The 13762-nt window shown below is 40.8% G+C and overlaps 1 protein-coding gene across 8 annotated transcripts in view; it reads right to left on the reverse strand.

Moving 5' to 3' along the window:
- Positions 1–13762, reverse strand: part of LOC139597580 (protocadherin alpha-C2-like) — a 154112-nt gene that overhangs the window by 26330 nt on the left and 114020 nt on the right. For all 8 annotated transcript variants that reach the window (XM_071443027.1, XM_071443026.1, XM_071443028.1 and 5 more), the window contains exons 2-3: positions 11556–11614; positions 9418–9506 (exon numbers count right to left, since the gene is read on the reverse strand). In XM_071443027.1, the coding sequence (XP_071299128.1) occupies positions 9418–9506; positions 11556–11614 (148 nt within the window). The remainder of the gene's footprint in view (positions 1–9417; positions 9507–11555; positions 11615–13762) is intronic.

Genomic DNA, 13762 nt, shown 5'->3' on the forward strand with positions numbered 1-13762 from the left:
CAATGGCCCAGAGGAACAGGCAGCAGCCTCTGCCTGCCCCTTTAGCAGCAGGGCTTGGGAGCTGCTAAAGGTCAGACTTCACAGGCAAAGGGCCTGTGAGCACTGCAGGGAAACAGGAATAACTGCAGTGTTCAGGAAGCCCTGACCTCATGGGCTCTGCATGGCTCAGCAGCAGGGAAGGAGCAGGGAAGGGGAGCCCCAAAACAGCCTCACAAAGCTCCTCATTCCCTCCTGCTGCACTGAGAGCATTTTGGGCCAGGTGGATGCTGACCACCATCCCCACAGAGCACTCTGTGATAAGAATCATTTTGATTTTCCTGTTTTTCCTCTTTTTAAAGCAGGATAATGAACATGTCCTTTGCCTTGTGTTCCCAGACTTTGTCTGCCCTGCTCATGTCAGTGGCAAGTTCCTTAAGGCAAGGCTTGTCTTGTGCTGTTTGTGTGGGCTTTGTGCAGCACCATCTGACCTGAGAGGCACTGCCACCCTACAGCACGAACAACAGACGCTGAAGCAATGCCTGGTTACAAAAATAAACACATGAAAAATACATTTATGACCCTTGTGTACAGCAAAGTGCTGCACACAGGCAGACATCCATTAAGAGAAGATTCAATATCACAGAGTGGTCTGGCCTCCCTCAACCTCATTTCTTCTTCCACCACTCACAATATAAATAAATTCCAGACCAGAAATTCTTAGGATTACTTAGACACACCCTTCTTTTATCCATCTATTTTCTATCAGATAGTGAATTGTATATTGCAAGAGATAACAGGGTTAAACCTCATCTGGGATCATAAATATCATGGGTTGTTTTAACATTTACTTGAGTATATTTTCTTTCAAAAAAATCTAAACAGAATAAAATTAAGCCCACAGCAGTAGAGAAAGAAATAAAAAACAACCCCCAAACCATGCACACAAAAGCGAGGCACAACAGGGAAAAAATAAAGCAGCTGTAAGCTCAAGTGGAAACAATTTGATTACCATCAATTCCCTGAAGTACTGACCAGATAAACACTTGTTTAGTTTATAAGTTCTGACAAGATCACAACCCAAGGTAGTACAGCGGCAAGGGAGTGATTTTTCTATTTATTTATTGAAACTGCTGAGAAAATAATAAAGACAGGAATCAAAATCCATGTCTTCTGTGTAGCTACAAAATATTTCCAGTAGGCAGACAAGGCAAACTCACTGGTATTTTTATGAAGATCACAAAGACCAACATGCCTAAAGCAACAGAGAGTGAAAAAGTTGCTTAGATTTGAAAATCTGACTTTATTATATATATAAAATAATTTCCTACCAGATATTTAAGAACTAATCACATCATCTGGCAAATGCTATATTTTCCCCACCCCCTTTTATTTTTTGGCTCAGTTATGAGAAATATTTTTTTTTAAGTGCAAATTTAACTTCCATTTTGAGGAAGCAAAAAGATTATTACAGAAAAGGATGAATTAAATAGACAAGGAGTTATTGCTATTAAACTTTCTCCCAGTGCCTAAATATAGAAATTATAGCCAGATAAACTGCTTACGTAAAATCTCTTTATCACTTCTTAAAATGATGGAGTCTGGAGCTGCAGCAGCTTTTGCCCACAGTTTCAGAAGACTTTCTTCATATTGTTCAGTCACAGAAAACCTCTAGCCTTTTCCTCCTTTACTCTTATTTAATTCCTGGTTTCAGAAATCTTCCAGGTCCCCTGGGTTATTTACATCTCAGCTGGAGCCATCAGTCCTGCCTTTAGGAAACCTGCATTGAAACAATCACCTCATGTGGGGTCAGAAATTGGACTTGAACTCCACTTGGGAAAATGCAACAGCTGGCTCCAGTCAGGGACAAATGTACAAATGTGGTCCTAATCCCAAAGGAAGGATGCACAGACACAGGGGCTGGACTAAATGATGAGATGCACAAATGCATTCTGGGCCTAATGAGAAAGGGAAATTCTTCTCACAAATATTTGCAGCAGGTGAAATCAAGAATTTGCCACAGTAGCTGAAGACATAAACTTTTCCAAGACCATTCTCTTTGACAGCCAAAATTAACACAAAGTCTTATTCACATATATGAAGTCAAAGAGATCACACAATTTAGAAGTTTCCAGCATTAGCCTTTTCCAAATTCTGATGAGTCCTATCCTTTTTTCCTTACACTGAGCCTTCAAGGACTAAGGTATTAAATCTCTCATCCATGTCATCCCATTTACTTGGTACACCCTGCTGAAAAATAATGGAGCCCCTGATAAAGATCACAAACACTATTTCAGGTCAGTCATGAGGGTTTTGCAGCTAAGAGGAAAATAAATTAACAGAAAGTAAATTTAACTTTAGCCAAGTCATGACTGCAGTTTCTGTATAATATCATCTATCCTCCCCTCCTCTCTTTGCTCATTCAGCTGAACAGAAATCTAAACTAACCTATTAATTTACTCAGTCCTGGCTCCAAATATTGAAAGCCCAAAGTGCTGGTTCAGCCACAGTTTGGATGGGGTGAGGCAGATGAGTTCCTGGTCATAACAGTCATCAGCTTTTTAAAAATAATGATCAGTATGTCAAGCTGCATCTGTCATAAAAATATGTATTTTGGACATGTTCTTTTGAAAAAGTCCTTTTGATTTCAAAATGCTTTTCTTCAGTCCAAGAAGCATTTGAAATTCTCAGTCCTCTCCAGCTTCCATCAGGCTGTCAAAATGAGAAGCATTTATCCCTGAAAATTCTTAGTTCTGTATGAAATATTGAAAAGGTGATGTGGGGCCAAGCTGGTGACCTACATTTCAACATTCCTGAAATAACAATACAGAGGGGAGACAGTGGACAGATGAGCAGGAAGAGACCAAAGTCATTAGATGGAAGGAAAAAACAAGAAAAATTAGAAAGAGGGAGGTACATGGCAAACCAGAGAGGTAACAAGAAAGGAAAATGGAATAAACAGAAGTGCAAAGCCAAAAAGCAGGAAGCATGCAGGGAATGTCCTGGAAATAAAGTGTTCTGGGAGCAGGGACAAAACTGAGAACTGTACATCATGTTGAGGGTCTCAGCAAGTGGCTGGAATTGACTCGAGAATTCAATGAGCAAAATCTAAAAGTAAAATAAAAGAAAGGGATTTAGCCTTATATGGCCCTTGCAGATTATTTCTATTTCAGTTTAGGCAGGGCACTGCATCCACACAAATAAGCTGGCATGATTTCCTTCCCCAGACCACTGAGCTGATAGATACTGCAGCTTCAAAGAATTACTAGAGTGTGCTTTAAGGGCATGATTTTTTCCATGATTCAAGAGGCTGTGAACCAAATCTCTGTGATACTCTCCTACAAATTCTTAGGAACTACTTAGGACCTACATTTTGGGAATTTATTAATTCACTGATTTGAAGACTAATTTTCATGAGAGACATAAATAACTAGGCTGTTCTGTATTCCCCCCGCTCTATTCTTTAAAATATTCCATATATTATCACAGTGTTTCTTAGACCACTAAAGATATGAATTTTAGGGCTGATATTTGGCTTTCTATGTATTCCTGGTTTTGAAGGTTGAAATTATGAAATTCCATAGAAAACTGGCTATTAATTTAAAAAACAGAGAGAGACTCTAGCACAGCTGCATTTTCTAGTTCCTTCCATTTTAAACAGCTGCAGCATTCTGCAACAAACCGAGAACCTGGTTTTGTATTACGGTTGCTAATTAGTAATTAGCTTTTATAGCTTTAATCAATGAACTGCTAAAGCAAGCCAGAGCAGTGCTGTTATTTGTAAATTAACCTTTAACAGTCTCAAAGAAACAGCACTTTCAGCCCCTGCAAATTCTTTGCAGTGACTACTTGATGAGTCTTGATCACACCCTATTTCTCTAGATGAGGAAGGACATTTGAAGAAGGAGATCAGAAATTCACTGACATCTCAGGAAGAAATTGTCCTCTACTTACAGGCACAGTGTAAAGCTGTATCATACAAAATAGGTTACAACTTAGGTCTCATCACTCTGTGAGTTATTTTCTTAGGTTCTTTCTCTTTAAACTGGATTTTTAGAAGACTAATTCAGTGGCCAAGAGCTTTGTGATTCTCCTGTGGGGCCCTTAACAGCTTCTCCTGTGATGCCTGCCTGATTTCAAGACCAGTGTCTGTTCTAACAGTGAGACTCAATCCCCTCAAAAACACTTTCCATTCCTTCTGTGCTGCTGTTCCAGATGCAGGCAATGTCAAATGGTTATTCCATGAAAAGAACAACTGCAGTGCAGCTCTATCACAACCTATTACCCAAGCCCAGGGTGCCAATCTTCTTTCCAGTGACCTGTGCTCAGTAGTCACTTAAAAATCAACACTGCTGTTCCCTTGGAATCAGCCTCCTGCAGACCTTCTAGCATCTCTTCCAATTGTTTCTCTCTACCAGATCCTCTGTGCTCACCTTTCTGTGCAAGATTTTTACTGGTGTGATGTGAGAAATGGAAAGATAGAAACTTCCACAAACACTGAAGGATTTGATCCTTGGAAGAAGCTTGGATTGATGTAAAAATACAATATACAGACATTAAGCAGAAGAATGATAAACTTATGTTTCTATAGTTGTAAGTAAGAATATGCCTTAAGGAAGTAAAAAACTGTATTAATAAGATGGTGAAGGGTTTATAATGTAGGGGTGTGGTTCTATAGAGTAAGGTAAGAGTTTAGAGGTTATAATAGAAGCATTTGTGTGCATGTGAGACAGAAGGCAATGGATAAAAGTACCCACAATGCAGCAAAATTAAGCAAAGGGGATAGGTTAGAAAAGCAAAATAAACTTTGTGGCAACTGTCCATTGGATTAGAAAGTTCTATATTGTCTTGTGACCATTTGAGCTATGCCCAACTGCTTGCTCTCTTAAATCTCAAAGCCTCTGAGACTGATGTTTGTCTGAGCAACAAATAATTTTTAGCCCAAGTGTGGTCCCATCTCTTCATTAAATTATAGTGTCCCCTCTCATGCCCTTAGGTTTCTCTGTTCAGATCTCTTCTCCTGGCACTATCATCCTGTATCTCATCCTGGCCCTTCTCACAGTTTCATTGGAATGAAGTATCTCTTTCAGATATAATATTCTTATTCAGGTTGGATTTACTTGCTTGGCACCCAAATTAGTCTGTGAAACAGAGAATTGGGAATACCACAACTAACAGTGGGTAATTATAATGATTTCTTTCCCTATCAAGGCATTTTTGGGCATTTTTTCTTAAAATCCACACAAGATCCCCTGTCTTTTCTTCACATTTTTCCCACAGTTGTTCTGTTCACAACACCCTGCCCCAAACCAGCAGCACAAAACTCACTAGGAAGACTGACTTTACTTTTCAGGAAATTTTGCTTATTTGACATATTCACAGTTGGTTCACATTTAGTTTTCTGAATTCCTGACTTATTCTGCATATCATGCCCCATCAATGGACCTTGTCTGTATTCCAGGTGATTGCAGCAGGAACCCTCCTCTGAGAGCAATACAAATTTATTCCAGAGAAACTCTAGTTCCCAGTGTAAACCCAGGGCAGCCTAGGACTATATGGACAAGGAATACCCCCAGCTAGCATGGCATGTGTGAGAAGGTCACAGGAAGGAAGTAAGGAACAGCAGAAAAATGGAATGAAACCAGGAAAGTTGAGAGACAGTTGTGAGACACATAAATTTGAGAGGACAAATGCTGAAAGATAGAGATTTAGGGTCATGAGATGCAAAGAGCTCTGTAAAAAGGGATCTTATTTATAATTTTCTTCCACCCCCCTGCCATGGGACACCTTCCACCATCCCAGGCTGCTCCAAGCCCTGTCCAGCCTGGCCTCAGACACTTCCAGGGATCCAGGGGCAGCCACAGCTGCTCTTGGCACCCTGTGCCAGGGCCTGCCCACCCTCACAGGGAACAATTTCTTCCTGCAGTGTTCCCAACCAGTCCATGATGGTCTGTCTGATGTCCTTCTGTCCTTGGGAGAGCCCAGGCAGCGCAGACAGGTTGAAATAATTGCACTGCATCCAGCTCTGGGGCCCCAGCACAGGAAGGACATTGACCTGTTGGAGCTTTGTAAAACAGTGTTACCACCTCTCCTCCCCAGTAATTCCCTGAGAAAAGGAAAAGAAATAGCAGATATATTTAGGAGAATGTTACCACAGCAAAATCAGAAGTACAAAATTAGTGTATTTTAGGATGGCATTTGCCTAGGCAATCTTAATTATGTCTCTTGTGCATATTTATGAGGGCAGACACTGAAATCCTAATTTCCTGAAAGTCTGTGGGCTATTGACATGGACTTCAGAGATGCCAGTAATTCACCCACAGCTTCACCTACACACACACAGATTTCAGATGCAGGTTTTATCATTAAATCCTTTCCTCTTTTACAGAGCTGTCTGAATGGAATCTTTTATTTTCCCCTCTCTACATATAGTGTGTGGCCCAGTGCCTGATTTACTGCACACATATCAAGTCTACATTGAATACAGGAGTTGAAATTTCTCATGACTGTTTTTCATCACAAATCCTTATTGTTCTCCTGAGTCTTACATGTGCTATGAAAGCATCTTTAGACTGGTTTTGTCTAGCAAAAATGCATTTTGAAGCATTTGCATTACACCAGCTCTGTTTTGTAGATTAGAACCAGCAGCACAGGAAAATATACATAGATTTGTCTAATGCCTGCTAACTCTAGGCTCTGAATTATTCATAAGTCTGGTTTATTCAGAAATCTTCAGTGTTTTATATCTAGAGCAAAATTTCTGTTCATCAGTTTCTGTTATGAGCTCTCACCACTTTTGCCAATCAAGCTCCATTTATTCTGAGTTAGTTATCAAAAAAAACAGAGTTCATTCACATTAGTGGTCATCTAAAGTCTGATAGAATTGCCAAAACTGCCAAAGGACATGGAGCAGAAACCAGAAATGTGTCTTCATTCCCTGATCTCACTCTATAGCATGTGAGGGACTAACAAGATGCCCCACAGAGCTAAACTCAAAGCCAGAGGGAGTTTGAACCTTCTTGTCCCACCTCACCCAGAAGTCTCCCAGCTGCAAACCTGCAATGGGTTGGACTGGTGCCTGAGAAGATGCAAACACAATTTTAAAAATGACAGATTCACTGTTCTTTGCATGGATGAAATATTCAGTAAAGTCAACAGGAATGCTGTCAGTCAAATAAGGACCAGGTTTTGCTTGGGCAACACATATTTGCTGGAAAATGTGTGATGATGTTGGAGTTCAGCCATATATTAGGAATTAAGGATTTACTGATTTAACACTTGACTTGTTATTACAGGTCTTGAACCTAAACCACAAAAGGAAAGAAGCACTGAAAGAGATATGTGTGGGAAACTGCAGGCAGGATCCTAAAGCAGTGGTAATAATTTGCTAAATATGTGATGTACTGAGGCTACAAAAGCTAACACAACCTTTAATCCTGAGATTTCTCCATGAAACACCCGTTTGCTGTTAAGGATCAGGGACATCTAAAGCTTTGGTTACAAAGACAGGAGAAGAATATTATCTGAAACCCACAGCAAAAAAAGAAAAAAGTCTAATTAATGTAATATCAGGGTCACTACTCCCTTGGGAGAGGACAGACAAACTAAAATAACCTTCTTTGTGCTGGGATGCCTTCATTGCACAAGTGCCTCACAAGTCAGGGGAGGAAGCAGAAATAAGAGCCAAGGGTTACTGCTGCTCAAACAAAGAGATGTGCAGGTTCCCAAAGCAAGTCCAAAATGGTAAGACCCAAAACAGAATAGCAAGCAGGACTCCAGACAGGGGAACAGGGCTCTGGGACCCAAATGCCCCTGGACCTCCTCAGATGACAGAACCTTTGCACTTAGATTCTGGTGCTTTTGGGAATTGGCAGCACCAGCATGGAAACATCTGGTGATACAAACATCTGGTTACACAAACATTCAGAATGTTTGTATCCATGCTGAAATGGGTATGAGGCAAAGCACTGAGTGCTCAGTCAAGGATGATCAGTGCAGCCAAAGCCTGAGGGAAGCCTTTGCAAAGGTTGGAGTGTTCTTGTGGTGACATTTTCAAATGCAAGCTCAACAGTCACACACCCTTCATATTCTGCAAAGGCTGTGTGTTCCTGCAAAGCCTGCAGCAGAAGGAAGGCACACAAACCCCAGCTGATCATAGCCTCGAGCTCCATGAGATATTAAATTAATTCCCAAATCTGTTTCTGCAAACAGCCCTTCTGCAAGACCTTTGCAGGTTTTGCTGGGCACCATTAATTTGTGGATGTTGTAATTGTGATTGCAAACCCTCAGGTTGTTCCTCAGCTCTTTATCCAGGTGAAATTCCCATTAAAATAGAAAGAAACTTTTGCACCAAAAAGGTTAAATGAAGTAATTATCATTTTTCCTGCTGGAGACCCCACTGCCCAGCATTTGAGCTGCCTCTGTGACATGGGCATCACTCCTCATGTCAGTTCCTGACTGACAGTGCTCACAGAGCTGCCATACAGGGCTCACCACCCTACACAGGGCATCCACTGAGTTTACAGTTTAGTTTGGCTAAAAATGGCTGAAAACAGGGACTGACTGCTCCTCTATATCTTTATATTATTCCTATTCCAAAATCAAAAGTGAGAGTATTTTTTTTTGTCTGCACTACAAAACATCCAGGTGATTTTTTTTCTAAACTCCATGAGACCCTTCTGCCAATTCTTATTGACTTGCTGCGAGGTCATCAGTCAGTGACAGAGTAAATGAAGCTCCATTCTAAACCATGCTTTTTGCCATTTATTTTGACAAATAAATTTTAGTTTCCATCATCATGTATGAGTGAATGAAAACAGCTAGCAAAAATTTAGGTCTGATTTCACCACAGAAAAGTAAAATGAGAACAGATATTCAAAGAGACTTACTGGCTTTATAAAAATAACAAAGGGAAAACTGATAAGCTCCTACCCCAGTTTTACTGTTCTTTTGAAATGGAGGGCAAACCAGCTCTGGAATACACACACCTGAATACACACATCAGAACTGAACCCTTATTCCTTTATTCCATTACACAAACCAGTAACCTCCAAAAGCAGGGTGAGAGCTGGGATCAGGGACTCTTATCTCCAGGGCTCATTTGAGACTGAGTAAAGAAAAAGATGTATTTTTTGCTTTATTGTTCCACTCTATTTCAATTCCACATAATAATTTACAGGAACTTTATATCCAGATCACAGAATATTCTGAGTTGGAAGGTACCCACAAGGATATTGAGTCCAACTCCTCAGGGAATGGGAATTCAGACAGGGGCTGAACCCACAGCTTTGGGGTTATTAGCACCATGCTCTGACCAGCTGAGCTCATCTGAGGATCTTCACTCAGAGATATAAAACAGAGGAAAAAGTAACCAGCAGCATTAGGAGGTCTACTGCAGTTAACATCAGTTCTTGACAAATATTCTGGATTTCACATCCTTACCTGCAGTAGCACTGGAGACTGTTGGCCACTGCTGGTCAGGCCCTGCTGCTCCTCCACGCAGGACTCCTGCCTCCTCCATATGCACAGCACTGGAAGCAGATATCACACCTGGGTTATCCAGTTCCTTTCTGCCCTGGACTTCACAGCACTTCCCTTTCCTGCTACTCTTTAAAGTTCATAACTATTTACCACTGTGCAGCTACTCCTACAGTACTGCATGATGCTAGCAGCATGAGAAGCATCTGCTTTGACTTGCAAAAAATACTTTTGATTATTTACTAAAACCCAGTAGTGGAAAATAACTTATAAAACAAACACACCTGCAGGACACTTTGCTCTCATTGACTGGGAGGCCCTAATAAGGAAGTGACACATCTTTGCTATTAGGATGTAGCAACATTAGGCAAATGATTAAAAAGTTGGTGGAGTTAGTTCTGAGCTTGTGTAATTATGCCATTTTAACAAATCCCACCTTCCTGGGTTACTGCACATTTCTTGTGAGCAATTCAGGAAGAGAAATGCATTTTCTCAAATGCAAAAACTAATACAGCAAATTTTGCAGTGTCACATCATGAGCACTGGGCATCAAAAGCACCAATTTACACCTTACATGGAAGGAAAAGAAAAAATCTGCTATTTTTAATACAAAACCAAGCATGATGTTTATATGCTGTTCCTTAAGAGAAACAGGATTCTGTGACTGTGTCCCTGTCTCTGCTCATGGACTTCACACTCCCTTTCATACTTCCAGCTGAATTTAAGGGACAGCTTCATCCAAATGTGGCAGACATCAAGGGCACCAAATTTCTACAAGTTTTATGAAAAAATCAGCATTTTATGAAAACCATCAACTGGGCAGGGCACACAGGCTCAGAACCTGAAATTTCAGGTAAGGACAGGGGCTGCTGATGTGAGAGAGCAGAGGAACATGTACAATTTCCCAGAAGGGCCCCATTAGTCTTGTGGGATTAAAATAAGTTCTTACTTTTCATTAATTGTTCAAGTAGCTTCAGATAAGATCTTGTACTTTGTATAGAAAGGAATGTGGATCAACAAGAGCATGCCTGACTCAGGACCAGCAGATAAAGTGCTCAGGTAGGCAGAATTCCATCTTCAGGATCCTGCTCCCCAGACTGTTCATTGATTTTGCACTTATGGATTACAAAAAAATGAAAGTCACAGCAGGACTATAAAAGAAAGAGCTTGCCCTGTAGGCCACAAAGTCAAGCTTGCTCTGTCTTCCTTTGGTTTTAGCCCTTGAGATTCCTTTTTACACAGCATCTCAGAGGAGTCACTGTGTCCTCACCCACATGAAGCACAGTGTGACTCTCAATTTAGGACTTCAGTCTCATAAAAACTCTTGGCTAAAGGTACAGCACCACTGCACCAACAATTCTGAGAAACCCATGCAATGCTGCACTTTGTGATGCCACTGGGAATGGCTGCAGCCTCAGAACTGCAGCTACACCTGTGCAGGAATCTTATTAATCACATCAGCTTACACCTGAACATAGAACCAGTTTTCTAATCTGCTCAGGGAGAGCAAAAATACTGTTTGATTTAGGCTCTACAGAAAATTATAGCAGAAACTACTTGTGGTATTAGGCAGTGGATTTTCAAAGATGTCTAAAGAGATTTGGACAAAAGCTTCACTTTTCCTTCTTTGAAAATCCATCTCATATCTTCAAAAAGTCCTTTCAACTGCATTAATCTTCTTGATTGCAGCATGTGGTTAATAAACCTGCTGCAGGAACAGCTACTTTTATGGTAATGAGAAACAAGAAGATGGAAATACAGACTGACTATTGAAACATCAGCACTGATGATTACAGGGAGCTTTAAAATAAACAAAAAGTATATAATGACAATTAAATGATTCAATAATTGGAACAATTATGCCTTGACAGTCAATGGATAGAAAAGCAGAAGGTAAAAAGAAAGAACAGCACAGCTCTACAGCATAAGATGCAAGTCAGACTGAATTTGTAGCACACAGAGATTGGAAGTGACAGCAGCAGAACTCAGGTGCTTTCCATCTCAGCACAGTTATCATCAGTCTAGGGCATCAGAAGAAACTTTGTCCTTTTCACAGAGGAAAAGGACACAATTCCCCTTCTCTGGAGAAACAGCACACATACCTTTGCATTCCTGCCCTCAGGGATGCAGAGTAGCGCCAGTCCGGGTTGGGGTGTTTTGGCTGTAGAAACAAAAGCCCAGGACAATGCTGTTAGTGGCAGTAAAACACGCTAGAAAACATCTGCATCTGGCTAATTTTGTCAGAAAAGCCTAGATGGATATAGCCAATTTTTGTGACTTGCCAAATCATCCTATCAATTTAAAGAAACTTTCAAATGGGCACGCAGGGGGTGCCTGTGCAATAAACTTGTCTGCACACCAAGGCCTGTGGCTAGAGATGATCTCTGTGGAACAACATTTAATGCTGCAAACTGGTGGAAAGTTATTTTATACATTCATCAACATTTTGGGCAAACAACATCAGAAATCCAGAAAATACACTGTTTGTTTACCTGGTAAGGTGAGGAAACTCAGACTCCTGCACTCAATGTTACCTACCTGAGGGTGTATAAATGTGAGGGGATGTGGAGCAGTGAGGCTTCTGCCAGAATTCAGAGGACTGCAGAGGACTGCAATGGATGGTATCAGATTTGCAGACTGCAGCAAGTCTTTTATTAAGGACAGACATGTCCATAATACCAAAACCTATTCGATTCTCCATATTCATGAGAGGGCATAAAAGGTAGAAGGGGAAAATAGCCAGCAATGCCCTCTGACCAACAAACCTCAGCATATGCTGATGTGCTGCAGCATGACTTGCTAAATAAGGAGTTAATTAAGAAATCCTCTGTTGATCAAAAATTGCTCCAGAAAATAGTTTTCACATTGTCAGGGGACTGTCACTGTAATTTTCAACTACAGCCTATGAGTGCAAGCTCAGGTCCCTTAAAATTAAGCCCTGAGGACATACCAAGGTTATTTCTCAGGATGCTAAAACCATTATTCTGTAGGTGATATTGTAGTGAGTGCTTAAGTTGAGGCACTGGAATCCAAAGACAGAACTTATATCCAAAAACATAATGGACTACATTCATTCCTGATGTGTCTTGCATGGTGCCAATCACACAAATAATAAATGACAGTAATGGTTTAATTCTCTTCAAATTATTGGAGGCAGATCAGGAATGAATTTGACCCCATTACTTGAAAGAGAAAAAGAAAGTGTTGAATGTTCTAAATTATTTAAAGCCAACTCTATCTTTTCTCTTGAGGTTTGGCATATGCTTTTCCCTGGATCAATAGGTTTTATTCAAACAAAAATGGAGCAATTACAACTTACAGTATTGCTCTATCACCACACTTCCCAGGTCCAGCATCACTCAAGGCTGAGATGCTCCTGGATGATGCACACATGAGTATTCTTTATGGTCAGAGCTACACAAAAGGGAGGAGGAGGCTGCTGTTTGCAGCCACACATTAAACATCTGTGCTAGCAATTTCCTTCCCATTTAGCCCTCCCTGTTCTCTGTCATGCTCAGGTTCTGCTGAGTTTAGCAGAAAGTGGTTTGACAAGAAGCCCATTATGCATGGTTCTAGTCTTTTCTGATTAATTCCATTTTGGCCCCAGTCCCAGGCATGTCAAAGCAACTCTAAAGTCAACCACGTAGTAACAGTCAATGAAAGAGGATAGAGAACAACACACACTGATCAGAGCCTCTCCTGAGTTTGCCTTTCTTGAGTATGAAGGGTGCTGACACCAGAGGATCTGTCTTTTCTTCTGCTGGGGTTTTTTTAATAGCAGGGCAACTGCTGGACTTCTTGTTCTATTTTGCAATTTGAGAGGTGCAGGTTATTAACTTGTACAGGCTTGTAGGCAATGTGAGGAGGAGGAGGAATCTTACCACAGTCCCAGGCAAAACACAGATAAAGTGGGATTACATGAAAGCACTGAAAAGGTCTGACACGAGTTGGGTGGGAGTGAGAAAAGAGGAAAACGACCACTCTCTCACAGTACACAGATTTTTGGGTTTTGGATGAGAACTTTCCAAATCTTGGCTAGAAAACAAAAATCTCTGTTCTGTTTGCAATGGGACATCAGATCTTATATGGATGATGGTGGCAGGAGAAACTCATTAGTTAGAAATTAAACATTTTTTCACTTCACATGGATGGACCAAGACTCCCCATGTCAATATAAGAGAAATTAGGACACTGGAATTTCCAAGGGTTTCTGTCCAGAAACTCTGGCATCTTGTGGCTATTCCCAAACAGTTCTCTCTCTGCTATGACTCCTCAGGCAGGGCTGCAGGGCTGTTCCCAGATGAGCAGA

This window comes from Agelaius tricolor, unplaced genomic scaffold (genome assembly GCF_023055355.1).
Source record: "Agelaius tricolor isolate 1412-34295 unplaced genomic scaffold, bAgeTri1.0.p SCAF_18, whole genome shotgun sequence".
Lineage (NCBI taxonomy): Eukaryota > Metazoa > Chordata > Aves > Passeriformes > Icteridae > Agelaius > Agelaius tricolor.